Source organism: Pelodiscus sinensis, chromosome 7 (assembly GCF_049634645.1).
Source record: "Pelodiscus sinensis isolate JC-2024 chromosome 7, ASM4963464v1, whole genome shotgun sequence".
Taxonomy (NCBI): domain Eukaryota; kingdom Metazoa; phylum Chordata; order Testudines; family Trionychidae; genus Pelodiscus; species Pelodiscus sinensis.
The window spans coordinates 57,696,832-57,710,784 of record NC_134717.1 but is presented as its reverse complement, the minus strand read 5'-3'; the positions used below and the strand labels follow the sequence as shown (position 1 = coordinate 57,710,784).

At 46.9% G+C, this 13,953-nt stretch overlaps 1 protein-coding gene across 10 annotated transcripts in view; it reads right to left on the bottom strand.

The window, feature by feature from the left end:
* The window catches only part of UNC80 (unc-80 subunit of NALCN channel complex), a 178,480-nt gene that overhangs the window by 150,518 nt on the left and 14,009 nt on the right, over window positions 1-13,953 (bottom strand). For all 10 annotated transcript variants that reach the window (XM_075933921.1, XM_075933922.1, XM_075933912.1 and 7 more), the window contains exons 5-8: window positions 13,762-13,885; window positions 12,578-12,651; window positions 11,603-11,742; window positions 4,103-4,364 (exon numbers count right to left, since the gene is read on the bottom strand). In XM_075933921.1, coding sequence (XP_075790036.1) covers window positions 4,103-4,364; window positions 11,603-11,742; window positions 12,578-12,651; window positions 13,762-13,885 — 600 coding nt within the window. The remainder of the gene's footprint in view (window positions 1-4,102; window positions 4,365-11,602; window positions 11,743-12,577; window positions 12,652-13,761; window positions 13,886-13,953) is intronic.

Below are 13,953 nucleotides of genomic sequence, written 5' to 3'. Positions count from 1 at the left end.
GCTTTTTCGAAAGATACTTTTGCAAAAGCCTCTTTTGAAAAAGAGCATCTAGACTACAACCAGTACTTTCGAAAAAGCAAGCCACTTTTTTGAGAGAGAGCACTCAGGCTGTCTGGATGCTCTCTTTCGAAAAAGCACAGTTTGCATTACATAGTGCCTTTTTTCAAAAGAGCACTTTCGAAAAAAGGCGTTATTCCTCGTAAAACGAGGTTTTCCACGGTCGAAAAAACTGCCGCGTTCTTTCAATTTACTTTTGAGAGAACGTGGCAGCAGTCTAGATGCAGGGGAAGTTTTTTTCAAAAAACAGCCACTTTTTTCGAAAAAAAAACCTTGTAGTCTAGACCGGTGTTTCTCAAACTGTGCTCTGCAGAGCCACAGGGCTCTGCCAGACGTCTCCAGGGGCTCCGCAAGGTTGACAAATTGGAAACATCAATAGGTACAACACACACAATCAGTGGACCACTGGGGCTCCACATAAATTTTTACGCATGTAAAGGGCTCCGGAGCCCAAAAAGTTTGACAACCGCTGGTCTAGACACACCCTCTCTCTACATGCCAACATTAAACCTACTTGCTTGTTCCTCAACTGATTTCTGTGCAGCTCTTTCTGCCGCCGTGTCTAACATCAGTTGAAGCTAAAAGGAGCAGATGACAGAGAAGACACAGTGCTGTTACTTTAAAAGTGTGTGTCTCCCCTATGTTGTAGCAAGAAGCCCTACTAAGAAGAGGCCATGAACTCAGAACCAATTTAAGGATGCCATTTTAAATGTACAATGTCTAAGCATAGGCACCCAATATTTTATTCAGAAAGCTTGATTTTCTATTGGAAAAGCAAAAGCAGAGGAAGAATGCAACTTGATGGGCTCCCACTGTAAATGTAAAAAAATATGCGGCTAGCCTGCTTGTTCATCTTAGCACCCTGAGGGTATGTCTTAGTTAATTCGAACTAAGCTAATTCGAACTAACGCATCTAGAACTAAAAACTAGTTCGAATTAGCGTTTTGCTAATTCGAACTAGCGCGTCCACATTAAGTGGACCCTGAACCAGGCTTAAGGATGGCTGGAAGCAGTGCCGGCAGGGCATCAGAGGAGGACTTAGAGCGTGGAGATGCTGTCTCAGGCTAGCCGAGGGCTGTGCTTAAAGGGTCCCAACCCCCACCCCGGAGAGATAGTTCTCAGGGTGCCCCGCTTACAAACCAGTCCTGGCTTGGATTGCCCGGAGTACCCACACTGGGCACATCACAGCACTCGGCCATCAGACCGGCTGCACTTGCCGCAGGCTGCCATTCGGGGGGAGGGGTTAATTGGGGGGCTGCAGGAGAGCTTCCACCCCCAGAAGCCCGCAGAGCCAGCCCAGTCCTCCCCATCGAAGGTGCTTACCCCATTCCTCCCTCACCTCCTTCCACTTACCCTTCCCTAGCCCCTCTTCTTGATGTACAAAATAAAGGACAATTGTGTTAAAAAATGGAATGTCTTTATTGAACAAAACTGGGGGAGACTGGGAAAAGGAGTTGGGAGAGGGGAAGAGAGAGGGTGGGATGGGGAGAGCAACTAAAATGATCAGGGGTTGGGAACAGGTCCCATATGAAGAGAGGCTAAAGAGACTGGGACTTTTCAGCTTAGAAAAGAGGAGACGGAGGGGAGACAGGATAGAGGTCTCTAAAAGCAGGAGTTGGGTGGAGAGGATGCATACAGAAAAGTTCTTCATTAGTTCCCATAAAGAAGGACTAGAGGACACCAGAGGAAAGGAATGGGTAGCAGGCTTCAAACTAGTAACAGAAAGTTGTTCTTCACAAAGCAAAGAGTCAACCTGTGGAACTCCTTGCTGCAGGAGGCTGTGAAGGCTAGAACTAGAACAGAGTTTAAAGGGACATGAGATCAAGTCATGGAGGTTGGGTCCATGGAGTGCTATTAGCCAGGGGGTGGGAGTGGTATCCCTGCCCAAGGTTTGTGGAAGGCTGGAGAGGGATGGCACGAGACAAATGGCTTGGTCACTGTCTTCGGTCCATCCCCTCCAGGGTTCCTAGGGTTGGCCTCTGTTGGCAGACAGGCTACTGGGCTAGATGGACCTTTGGTCTGACCCAGGACGGCCATTGTAAGCTCAGGGCTCAGGGTCGGGGGTCTCAGTGGACCACCTTGATTTTCATGCACACCTGCTCCTGGGTGGCCAGGCTGGCAGCTCTCCTGCCCTAGACGGCCACTTTCCTGTGCCTAGTGCGGAGGTCGTGGACGAGGTCCACGATGTCCGCACTAGCCCAGGCGGGTGCCCGCCTCTTGCCCGCCTCCTGGGAGCCGCCAGCCTGGTCCCGGGAAGAGGGGAAGGGATGGGGGGGCATCGGGTGGGTGGCTCAAGCCGTGCCAGGTGCAGGGTCTGCTGGCTGGGTGCTCGCAGGCTTGCACCTGGCACGGGCACCGTAGCCAGCCCGTGCCCCTTTAAGGGGTCCGAGGCCGGGAGGGGGGCAAATGAGTTTCCCTGGTGTTGACCAGAGTGGCCACCAGGGAAACCTGGGGAGGGCTAGCCTCCCACTAGTTCGAATTAAGGGTCTACACAGCCCTTAATTAGAACTAGTAAGTTCGAACTAGGCTTAATCCTCGTGGAATGAGGATTACCTAGTTCGAACTAAGCGCTCCGTTAGTTCGAATTAAGTTCGAACTAACGGAGCGCTAGTGTAGCGCCTATGAAAGTTAGTTCGAACTAACGTCCGTTAGTTCGAACTAACTTTGTAGTGTAGACATACCCTGAGTCACTCACTAGTTAATGAATTCTCAGCCCACAGACCTTCCTGAGAGAGAAAGACATGCTAAGTAGACAGAAAAATAGAGTAGAACATGACTTCTTCCATCTCCATGCCTCAGAAGCCTAAGTCCATCACATCTGCCTCAATTACTGACATTCTCACATGTTTACTTGTTGAATATTAATCAGCCACCAGACGTCACTGTGTGTTATAGAGCAATGGTTTTCAACCTCTGGCTTGCTAAGATTCCCCAAGGGGTCCGTTTCTCCGTTCAACATTTTTTGGGGATTCACAGTAGAAAAAAGGCTGAAAACCACTGCTATATAGAAACCAGACAGGGTGAACAAGTCAGAAACAGCTGAAACTCCAGCTGTGAGGACGTTGCAGCTGCTTTGTTTATTAAACCCTTCCATTTTAACAGGGACTGATTCCATGTAGCATAACAAAACGAATGAGACTTTGATGAGAAAGTCAACATTAACAATCTAGTAGTCTAGCCATGGAAAAAAGTGTTGTTCTGAATGGAACCCTCACATCAATGATCAAAAGATCCAGTCAAAAAACAAACAAGCAAACAAAACCCAATCAACTAGCACAGTAAAATACATGCAATGTTAACTATGAATAACCAAATGGCTTAAACAAAAATGTTAGTAAAGAACAACAGAATGAAAGGTTCTCCTGTGGGAGCAAAACTATTTAAAAACCAGGTAGAACCTGAGAATGTGAAGGTGGGAGACGTAGATCTTGCTACATTGCTAGGAGATCTCTTGTCAGGTACATTAACACTGATTCCAGAACTCCACTATGATGGCTAGCTGATGCAGACAACACATCCCTCCACACTACTGCTGTGCTGAGAACAACTTTATTACTGCACTGGCATTCAGGAAATTACACACACAAGAGCAAGTGGTGACTTTAAGCAGATGCAAGAGAGGGCAGCATAAATATGAAAGTATTATCCTACAGAACCATTACATGTCCCAATCTATTCTTGTGTTTGATGAACCCTCTGAAAAATCTGTACTTTGATGTGTTCCCACCCCACTGTGTGCAATTTGTTGCAATGTCTTAAAGAAGATGGGCTTGTGTCATGTTTCAAGGAGAATACTGTATTGAGACTGTGATAAGTATTATTTTCATTTCTCTGGGACTAGCAATATAGTATATTCTTAAAATAGACCTGAATGCTGAATTCCAGGGCAGTAAGACTATCTATGCAATCCACATATCAACATTTCCCATGCGACAAGTGACTTCACCACAGTTTATGTTATAATTAAAACCAAAGTGCTGAATCACTACTAATCCTGCCATGTCTCTAAAGAGTTACCGAGTGAGACCAAGCGATGGTCTCTTACCTGAGTTTTGTGGGTGTTCACCAGAGAGGGTGCCGCAGCGACCATGGAACTGCTGCGGGGCCTTGGCAGGTGCATGGTTTCCGGCTCAGGTGGCTTCTCTGGCTTCTCCTCCAGCATATGCCTCAGCCTTTGCAGATAATACATCAGAGACCACTGTGTGCCTTCCTCAGACCAGTGTGGCTGCAGCAGGCAGCGTAGTACTGCCACATCAAAATAGGTGGCATAGCGAGACTTTTGGCAAGGCGGGATTACCAATGAGACCCTGTTCCAAATAATGAATGAAGCAACATTAGAAATTAGTGATGGCTATTAACTTCCCTAGAGGTACAGAGTTCTGCCTAAGGGTTCCCTCCAGAAAGACTCATAGAGCTGGTCTATGCTGCACTAAAAAATCCCAGGAAACAGAGGCGCAGGGCCTGGGTCAGCTGACTCAGGTTTATGAGACTAAAAACTGCAAAACAGCTGTTCAGCTTGCGCTGGAGCCTTGCCCACTTGCCAGGATTCAGAGGCCGGGCTCCATCCCAAGGCCAAATGTCAACACTGCCCCAGATCCCAAACCTGCAAGCCGGCCGTGGGCCCTTTTATTGCAGCCACCCTTAGGGGTTGCCTTTTCATCATTCACTCTACTGCTCCATACGATTAGCTTCCCTCTTGTAGATGGAAACCATCACTGTCTTACCCTTCAGTTTGGCAAACTGAAGTCACTCCAGAGCCCAGCACTAATAATGCGCCATTTGCCAGCCACTAAGAAATAGTTACAGACTGAAAAAGGGAGAGACGTTGTCACTCTCTCTCCACAGTGGGCTTAAAATCCCAGCTCATTAAAGAGAGAGTATTAAAGCCCCTTCCAGTCTCCTCAGACCTGCAGAACTCTAAGCTAGTTTCCAGTTACCAGGATGCTTAATTGATACTGTTGGCTAACAGAGAGATTTGAATACAGGACTAAGACACTGGTTCAGGAAAGCATCCTTGCTTTTGAAAGCACTTAAATATGTGCTTAACTTGAAGTCTCCAGTGAAACTCAAGCACATGTTTAGTTAAGCATGTGCTTAGATGCCACCTTGCACAGGGATGCAATCCTAAATCAATGCTGAAAAAGCACAAGCCTAGACCACTGCAATAAATGACTAATTCCTCCAGCAGGATGCAGTAGCAGATTCAAACCTCTGCTGGCCAGGATCTGGTGGGAGAAGTGGGGGGGGGGGGGAGGGGGAGAAGGGAGTGTTACACAGTCAGCTGTTACTAAAAGAAATGTCAGCATGATGAAAATTCCCAGTAAAATAATCACTTATACTAATTTAAGTGGATCTGGTGGTTCTCAAGTGAGGAAGTGCTACTGCTACATAAGATGACCTCCATTTTTGCCCCGGGCTACTAGAAAACATGACGCATTTCATCTTCCTTACAAGTTTTTAGTGTGAAACTTCCCTGGTGTTTTAGTTTCCAAACTTGAACGTCATGCACAGAGAGACAAGAATGAACTATTGAGTCGGAAAGGTCATGTCCTGATTCTTCTACTAAGCTGAGATTATCCTTACAGCCATGACAGCATGCCAACGGAGCCCAGGCAAAATGGTTCTTTCACTAAGAATGGGAAACATGGAATGTTTTCTGCAACAAAATTATCTGACACACCCCAGCTCAGTACCTTCCTCAGATTAAACATTCTAAAAAATTTTAAGTGAATGCACTAAGTGCATGTGAACCGTGAATTCTCACTCCTGCACATGTAAGCTTCATTTTGAATAAAACCATCAAAAAATACTAAAAAGGCTAAGCCCCAAACCACCTTTCACTGATAAGCTGCAAACTTTGTGTGGCCCCAAAGGAACTTTTTGCCCATGATGCAATAGCACTTGCTGGCAAGATTCTATGTTGCTGAGATCCACCGGGTCCATGTTAAAGCATAGGCACCCCAGGCCTGTGCTTAGTGCCCCAGCATCTGGAGGAGGCATTCAAATCAGAATCTCAGTTTTCATTAGAAAAAATTCTAAGCCCTCAGAGTTGCAAAGGAAAGTTTGGAAATTTGATCTGATTGTAACTGATACAGTGACGTCTGCAGACAGCAGAAAACAACTGCTCTGAGACGGGGTGGACACGGCCCCAGCAGAGCACTCTAGATAGCAAGGAGAGAAAAGCAAGGAAACCTGGCCCACACACCTATACACAAACCCAGGCCTGGAGTACGTAGTGGGAGACTGCTTTGCTGCCATCCCGGCCCCCTAGGTGGGAAGGGGGTTCCCCTGCCATCACCAATCTAAGTAGCAGATGGAGCCACAGTGAGAAGGCAAGGTCAGGGTCATAAGGTGGGAGCCCCATGCTATGATGGGGCTTGATCTCCACATTGCCTTGATGGGACACCAAACCATAGAACACCAAAGCAAACATGATTCTGGGCTGCATTAACAGGTGTGTTGTGAGCAAGACACGAGAAGTCATTCTTCCACTCTACTTTGCGCTGATTAGGCCTCAGCTGGAGTACTGTGTCCAGTTCTGGGCACCACATTCCAAGAAAGATGTGGAGAAATTGGAAAAGGTCCAGAGAAGAGCAACAAGAATGAATGAAGGTCTAGAGAACATGACCTATGAGGGAAGACTGAAAGAATTGGGCTTGTTTAGTTTGGGAAGGAGAAGACTGAGATGAGACATGATAGTAGTTTTTAGGTATCTAAAAGGGTGTCACAAGGAGGAGGGAGAAAAATTGTTCTTCTTGGCCTCTAAGGATAAGACAAGAAGCAATGGGCTTAAACTGCAGCAAGGGAGGTTTAGGTTGGACATCAGGAACAACTCCTGTCCGGGTGATTAAACACTAGAATAAATTGCCTAGGGGGGTTGTGGAATCTCCATCTCTGGAGATATTTAAGAGCAGGTTGGACAGACCTATCAGGGATGGTCTAGGCGGTGCTTGGTCCTGCCGTGAGGGCAGGGGACCTCAATGACCTCTCAAGGTCCTTTCCAGTTCTAGTGTACTATGATTCTATCTGTTCAGTCTTATAATCAAAAAGATTTCTGGATGCCGTTCTTGAAACAGAAGTGTGTAACCTGAGCACTTGTTACCTTTTTTTAATTGTCTGTAAGACACAAGAGTAGCTAGTCAGTAACTGCTTCATGAATAGTGTTCTTGTGCATTTGGGACAAATCCCAACAGCTAGCAATATTTACCAAATTAATATTGACAAGGCAACAGAGCACAGTGGACGGCAAGCTTTGAAAGGCAGGCACCCTGGCAGAATATCCATATCTGTATGTTGGACACCCAGCCTGGAACTGACCAGCCTAACGCTACAATCCAGCAAACCATAAGAACATAAGTAGTTCCACAGTCTTCAGTGGGTCTGTGTTAAAGTTACATATACGTTTCAGTGCATTGCTGGAATACAGCTTAACAGGATACAAGACATTCAACAGGGTTAGGCTGCTGGTGTGCTGAGACCACAGCTATAAGGATGACCAATATTGTCTCATTGTTTCCTGGTACTTCCCATCCAATCTATCTGTATCCATTTATTATCTCTTGTCTAACAATAGAGGTTGTCTACATGAAGAATTAGTTCACTCCAAGCTGGGGTGTGAATCTACCCCACACTAGCCTGCTGCAGACAAGCTGCCCATGGGGACCATACTGATGCACTTTAACAGTGTGTTTATGTGCTTTGCTCTGGTCAGGGGTAGAACTGTTAATGTGTGTCAGCAAGGGCCGTGTGGACAGTCAGTCTGCAGCAGGCTAATGCAAGATAGATTCAAAGCCCACCTCGCAGTGAACTAAGCCCTTAGACTGTAAAGTGTCTGGGGGGCAGGGACTGTGGTTTGTTCTGTTTGTACAGCACCTAGCACAACATGGTCCTAGTCCAAGGGCTTCAGTCCCCACTAATGCAGGTTTCCCACTGCACCTAGTCCTTTGAAATGTACAAGGGCCACTGGGATTGCCAGGCAGGCTGCCGTCCCAGGCTGCTCAAAGTGGCTGTCTGCTCCATGTGCCTCTCTGCACTGTGCGACGGGGTGAGTGGGAGATTTTGCAGGCTGCCCCTGCCTCCGGCCCAATCATTGCAGCTCCCACAAGCTGGAAAACTGGGCACTGGGGTGACTGGACTAGGGGCAGCGCACAGAGTCTTCCCCACTATCTGCAGCACACGGTACAGAGAGGCAAATGGCACCAGCAGCCAACCACTTTGAGCACCTGTGGCAGGCAGGGAGCCTGTCTGACGGTCCTGCTGGGCTGCTGGCCAGGAGAGGCCTAGGTAAGCACCTTCTGGCCAGAGCCATGCAGTGCCCCACCCCTTCCCACACCTCTACCCCTTTCCCTACGTCACCACTCAAATCCTCTGCAATCCCACCTACCCCATGTCACAACTCCCTCCCAGGCCCTGCAACACTCCTCCAGGTCAGAATCCTCTCCTGCACCCATACCCTCGCCCCAGTCCTGGGCCTCTCCTGCACACTGACCCCCTGCCACAGGTCACCACCCAAACCCTCTGCACCTCCCCTGCCCACATGCCCCAGGTCACATCTTCCTCCCAGATCCAGCAATCCCTCCTACACCCCTCCGCCAAGATCAGGATCCTCCCCTGCACCCATACTCCCTCCCAGAGCCTGCATCCCAAGCCCCTGTCCCAGGTCACAACCCCTCCTTTACCTAAACTTCCTCCCCAAGCTTCATTACACCCCAATCCCGTACCCCAAGCTCCCTTCTGCATCCAACTTCCATCACAGATTCCACAGAAAAGTGCCCCCCATCAAAAAATATATCAAAAATTATTGCCCACCCCATCTTAGTCTATGACTGGGGCACTGAGGCACTATGGTAAGATAAATAATAATAATAAACATAATATAAGCCATGTGAGCATTCTAAGGCAGGTATATCCAGTTAAGAAGACTTGAGCAAAAGGTTTGCAACGCTGACCCAGCCTGCAATCAGGGTAGAATGGCAGTTTCTTCCTGGAATACATTTGTTGGGAAGGAGTCATCTCAGAGAAATGTGTTCATTCACAACGAAAATGCCCAAGCAAATCCACAAGAGATGGTTTGCTGCCAGCCTCTGTCAATGCAGGACACCACAGAGGCCATGTCTATACTGGCAGACGAAAAGCACTGGCAGGAATATTTGTCCAATACCAGAGGCACAAACTTGAGGTTTGCTGAATGAGTTTCCACAAAAACAGAATTTGAAATCTTGTGCTTTGCTTTGAATTAAACCCCATATACATTTAAGTAGGTTCTTGTTGCCTGATAATTGCAGGGTGAGTGGGTGACATATTTAGTTCAGTCGTGGGCTCAAGGACAAAGGAATACGGTGACTGTTGATAACGGGAGTAAATAACATTTGTTTCTGAGTTGTCTGTTGCTTGGCAACCAAAGCTCCCCGTTCAGTTTTAATTGATCAATGAGTTCACCAAATAAGGAGATATTAATGAAGCTCTCTACAAAGCCTGTCAGAAGCTTCATCTCCTTAGCAACCACCCAAATGAGCTGGATGCACTGGTCACCTGATTCAGTCCTCTAAAAGACTGCCTGCTCCCTTACTTTCTGTGGGTGTGTGGATGCACGCCAAACAATGCCACACATGACAAACAATTTACATTTAGTAAGACAATACAGGCAGTCCCCGGGTTACGTACAAGATAGGGACTGTAGGTTTGTTCTTAAGTTGAATCTGTATGTAAGTCGGAACTGGCATCCAGATTCAGCCGCTGCTGAAACTGATCAGTTTCAACAGCGGCTGAATCTGGACACCAGTTCCGACTTACATACAGATTCAACTTAAGAACCCCAGGCGTCCCCAAGTCAGCTGCTGCTGAAACTGATCAGCAGCTGATTCCAGGAAGCCCGGGGCAGAGCAACTCTGCCTCGGGCTTCCTGTAGTCAGCCGCTGGTCAGTTTCAGCAGCGGCTGACTTGGGGACGCCTGGGGCAGAGCAGCTCGGGTGCTGCTGGGTTGGTCCAGTAGCTCGGCCGCTCCTCGCTCCTCGGCGCTACTGCAGCACCCCAGCTGCTCTGCCCCAGGCGTCCTGATTCAGCCGCTGCTGAAACTTACCAGCAGCGGCTGAATCAGGACTCCTGGGGCAGAGCAGCTGGGGTGCTGCCGGGTTGGTCCAGTAGCGCCAAGGAGTGGTGCTGCGGGACCAACCGGCAGCGCCCCACCTGCTCTACCACAGGCCCTGGGCTTTGCTCCACGTCTCCCTGGTCTGCTGGGGGAGGGGGCACTAGCTGCGTCCCCCCCCCCAGCAGACCAGGGAGACGCAGAACAAAGCGGCAGAGGACCCGGGCCGGACCGCGGCGCTTCCAGATCAGCACCACGGTCCGGCCCGGGTCCTCCGCGGCTTTGCTCAGCATCTCCCTGGTCTGCTGGCTCCCCCAGCAGACCAGGGAGATGGGGAGCAGCTTTTCTTGCCCCGGAGAAGGCAGGCGGCAGGATCAGGAGTCCCGCCGCTCCAGTACTCCGGGGCGAGAAAATCCCCATTCGTAACTGCGGATCCGACATAAGTCGGATCCGTGTAACTTGGGGACTGCCTGTACTCAGAAAATAACAGATGACTTACTTTAACCAGATCATGTTAATACAATGAAATAAAAACCCAGTATCTATACAGGGCCTGACACAAAACTCACTGAAGTCAATGGGAAGACTCCCAACTAGATTAAGTACATAAATAATGGTTTTACCCATTCAAGCAAGCGACAAATATACCAATTATATGTATTTCAAGAAAACAGTTGGGGAGATGGTTCTCCAATCTTAAAACTCTTGAATATTTCGGTCTGAAATTTCCCCAAATGAACTTGAGGGGACAACATTTTCAAAAACAGAAGCCTAAGAAAAATGTGGTCCTAACGGGAATACTCAGCCCTTCTGATAATCTGGCTGTACCTTTATCTCCCCAAATACAAATTTAAGGAGGTTAAATTTAGGCTCCTGCATTTGGAAATCTTTGCCTAAGCCCTGCAAGGCTGGCTGAGGACAAAAGGTTTGAGTTGTTGTTCTTTTGCTCCCCTGCCAGCCAACCCGCGGTAAGTGAACTGAATACCTTTATATGAAGACAGGGAAATGGCCAAGCAGCACTAAAAGGGAACAGACCTACAGAAATACTCTGCCACAGGGAAAGAATAACCCAGAAAGCAGCCAAGAGAGATCAAGCCGCAGAAGAGCTACCCCGTCAAGGAGAAATGAGTCTAATGTTTGGATTTTTTTTTTAAATCAACATCCAAAAATACAAAAGGGCCTTGTTCCCTGTTCTGTCCCAATTGCATTGCAATTGCTATCCTAACAGGCCAGCTGGACTGTCCAGTAAATTAGACGGAATAAAGTCAGTGTGACAGCCACCATGTCAGAGGGTACATCAACTACTGAACTGAGGTAAAATCATGAGCTGTTAGAGTTCGAGCTGAAGAGAGAAAGCTCTCTGGCTGTCTCTAACACATATCCTTTCGGGATTAAGCAAGGAGGGGTGGGGCTAGAACACATAGGCCACAGTTATACCAACATAGCTTTTCACAGGAGTACCTGGAAAGCGGGGCTCCTCTGTCTTGGGATGTTTGGGATGAAACACTTCCATCAAAGGAGTTTCCCCGATGACATCCTGAAACAGTGGCCCGGGGCGGCACAGCGTCTGGCTGGGTAGTTTCACACACCACCTGAAGTCCCTTAGCATATTTTCAATAAAGAGAAATGTTTAAAAACTGATTTGGGGTTTCCACATTAGACCTCTGACTATGATACGGACTTGGTGCAATAGTATTGTTTATTAAAATAGCATTGAGGGCACTCAATCAAGAATGGGGCTTCGATGTTTTAAACATTGTGCAAACACAGAGTTCTCATCCCAGAGATTTTATCATGAACTATTCCGTCAGGGCAGACCTTTCAACCTGCATGAAGCTCAACTGACTTCAATGGAAAGCTATTTTCTGCTTTCAAGGTCAGGGCCTAATGCAAGATAAACACATTATATAAATGATGATATGTGGCTAATATTATTAATATTAATTAAGAAACAGTAATTTGAACATGCAGTAATTTAGACTGGATAGAGCACCTTGATGGCACCAAGTCATCCAAAAAAGGTGTCTTAAATGAAAATAGAGAGCACTGGCCCTCTCTTCTTAGCTCTATCATGTGTCTTTAATACTGATAACGTGTTGTCACTTTTTACACAGGTCCTGGAAGCTATTTGTTGATCCTTTACCTTGGGCCCCAATCTCATTCTTTGCAGGGGATTAGCCTTGAAAATGATCAAACCAATTCTAAAACGCATAATTCAATGAAAGCATTAAGAGGCATTGGAGGACTGTTGGCTAATTAATCAAATAATGTATTGGATATGATTTTTTAAAACACATTAAAATGATTTAAAATGCAGGATAATTATTCCAAATGTCATTTCAAAATTCCCTGCAAAAGATCCCTTTCCCACCTCATCCATTTAAAAAAAAAATCAACTCCCCTCAGCTCCCATTGGTTGTCTAGACAAAGGCCTACCTCTGTGTGTCCAGTGTCCAGATTAGGAGATTCACAAGCCAGGCTCTGGTTGCTGGTTGGAGAACTTCTCTTGGCTGGAATTTAAAAACAAACAAACGTAATATTCATGTGATATTAACAAAACAAACCCTGTGCAATTGGGGGGGAAATGGCATCCCCCTCACTAACATTACCAGACACTGCACTGGTTGGAAACTATAGCTGGCTGGCAATTTTCTGCGACTTTGGGGGTGGGGGGAAGTTCAGGAAGCACGGTTACCACAAAATCACAATTTTCTGCAGGGAAATTCTGCCCCCTGTGTTTTGTTGAGCTGAATTGAAACATTCATTCCAAGTCATTCCGGCATTATATTGCATCTGTCTGGGGTATCTCAAGAGAGCTGTAGTTGAGGTGCTTCATGCTCCAGTTCTCTTATGGATTGGGTTCCTTGGAGAGATTACTATGACCACGATGCACTTTGGTCTCCTCTCTGAGTTAGCCACACACAGTACATGGGAGTTTGTGTTGCATCACGGGAGAGGTAGTCTGGCCAGGAAGCACAGCCCTAGATAAGAATGGGGCCACTAGCATCTTAACTACAGCTCCCATGAAGAACTTGGCAGATGCAACTTAAAGTCAGACTAACTCAATAGGAAAAGTTTTGACATTTCCAAACTGGAATTTTTATGAACTTTTGACTTTGTGAAAAATTTATTATTTTTACTGTTCATCTCAATTCAGGATGAAAACTGTCGAGATATTGCAATTTTTCACAACAAAAATGCAATGTTTGCTCATCTCTATGGGGAATGTTTTCAAAATGTAAAATTTTATACGTCAAAACTTAGCACTGAAGGTATGTTAGGGCCTGAACCAAAGCCCATCTAGTCTAACCCCCAACTCAAATCAGTATCAACCCCGACTAAATCATTCCAACCAGGGCTTTGTCAAGCCAGGATTTAAAAACCTCTAAGATCTCACCATTTCCCATAGAGGGGAATAATCACTTCCCTCAATCGGCTGGCAATGCTCCTTTTAATGCAGTCAATATGCCATTAGCCTTCTTGATGAGAGGTTTTATTTTGATAAGGAACAAAAATACATGACTGTACCAAGATCCGGCACGTATGGCAAACAGGGCTCGGACAACCGTACTGCACTTTCCGATGCTTAACATCTGTCACTATACAGCAAGGTCACACACCTGTAATAATGTTCCTGATTGGCTTAACCAAAGCAGTGAAGGCAGAAACCTCAGGCTGTCTGTGCTCCCACATGGGCTGCCAAATAACAAGGCCACTGGCCAGCCGAAAAGTCAGGTCAGACTCCTAGAAAGACACAATAGGATCATTTTATCGTATGTGGATTAGTTAGATCTACTGACCCAGAAGAACAT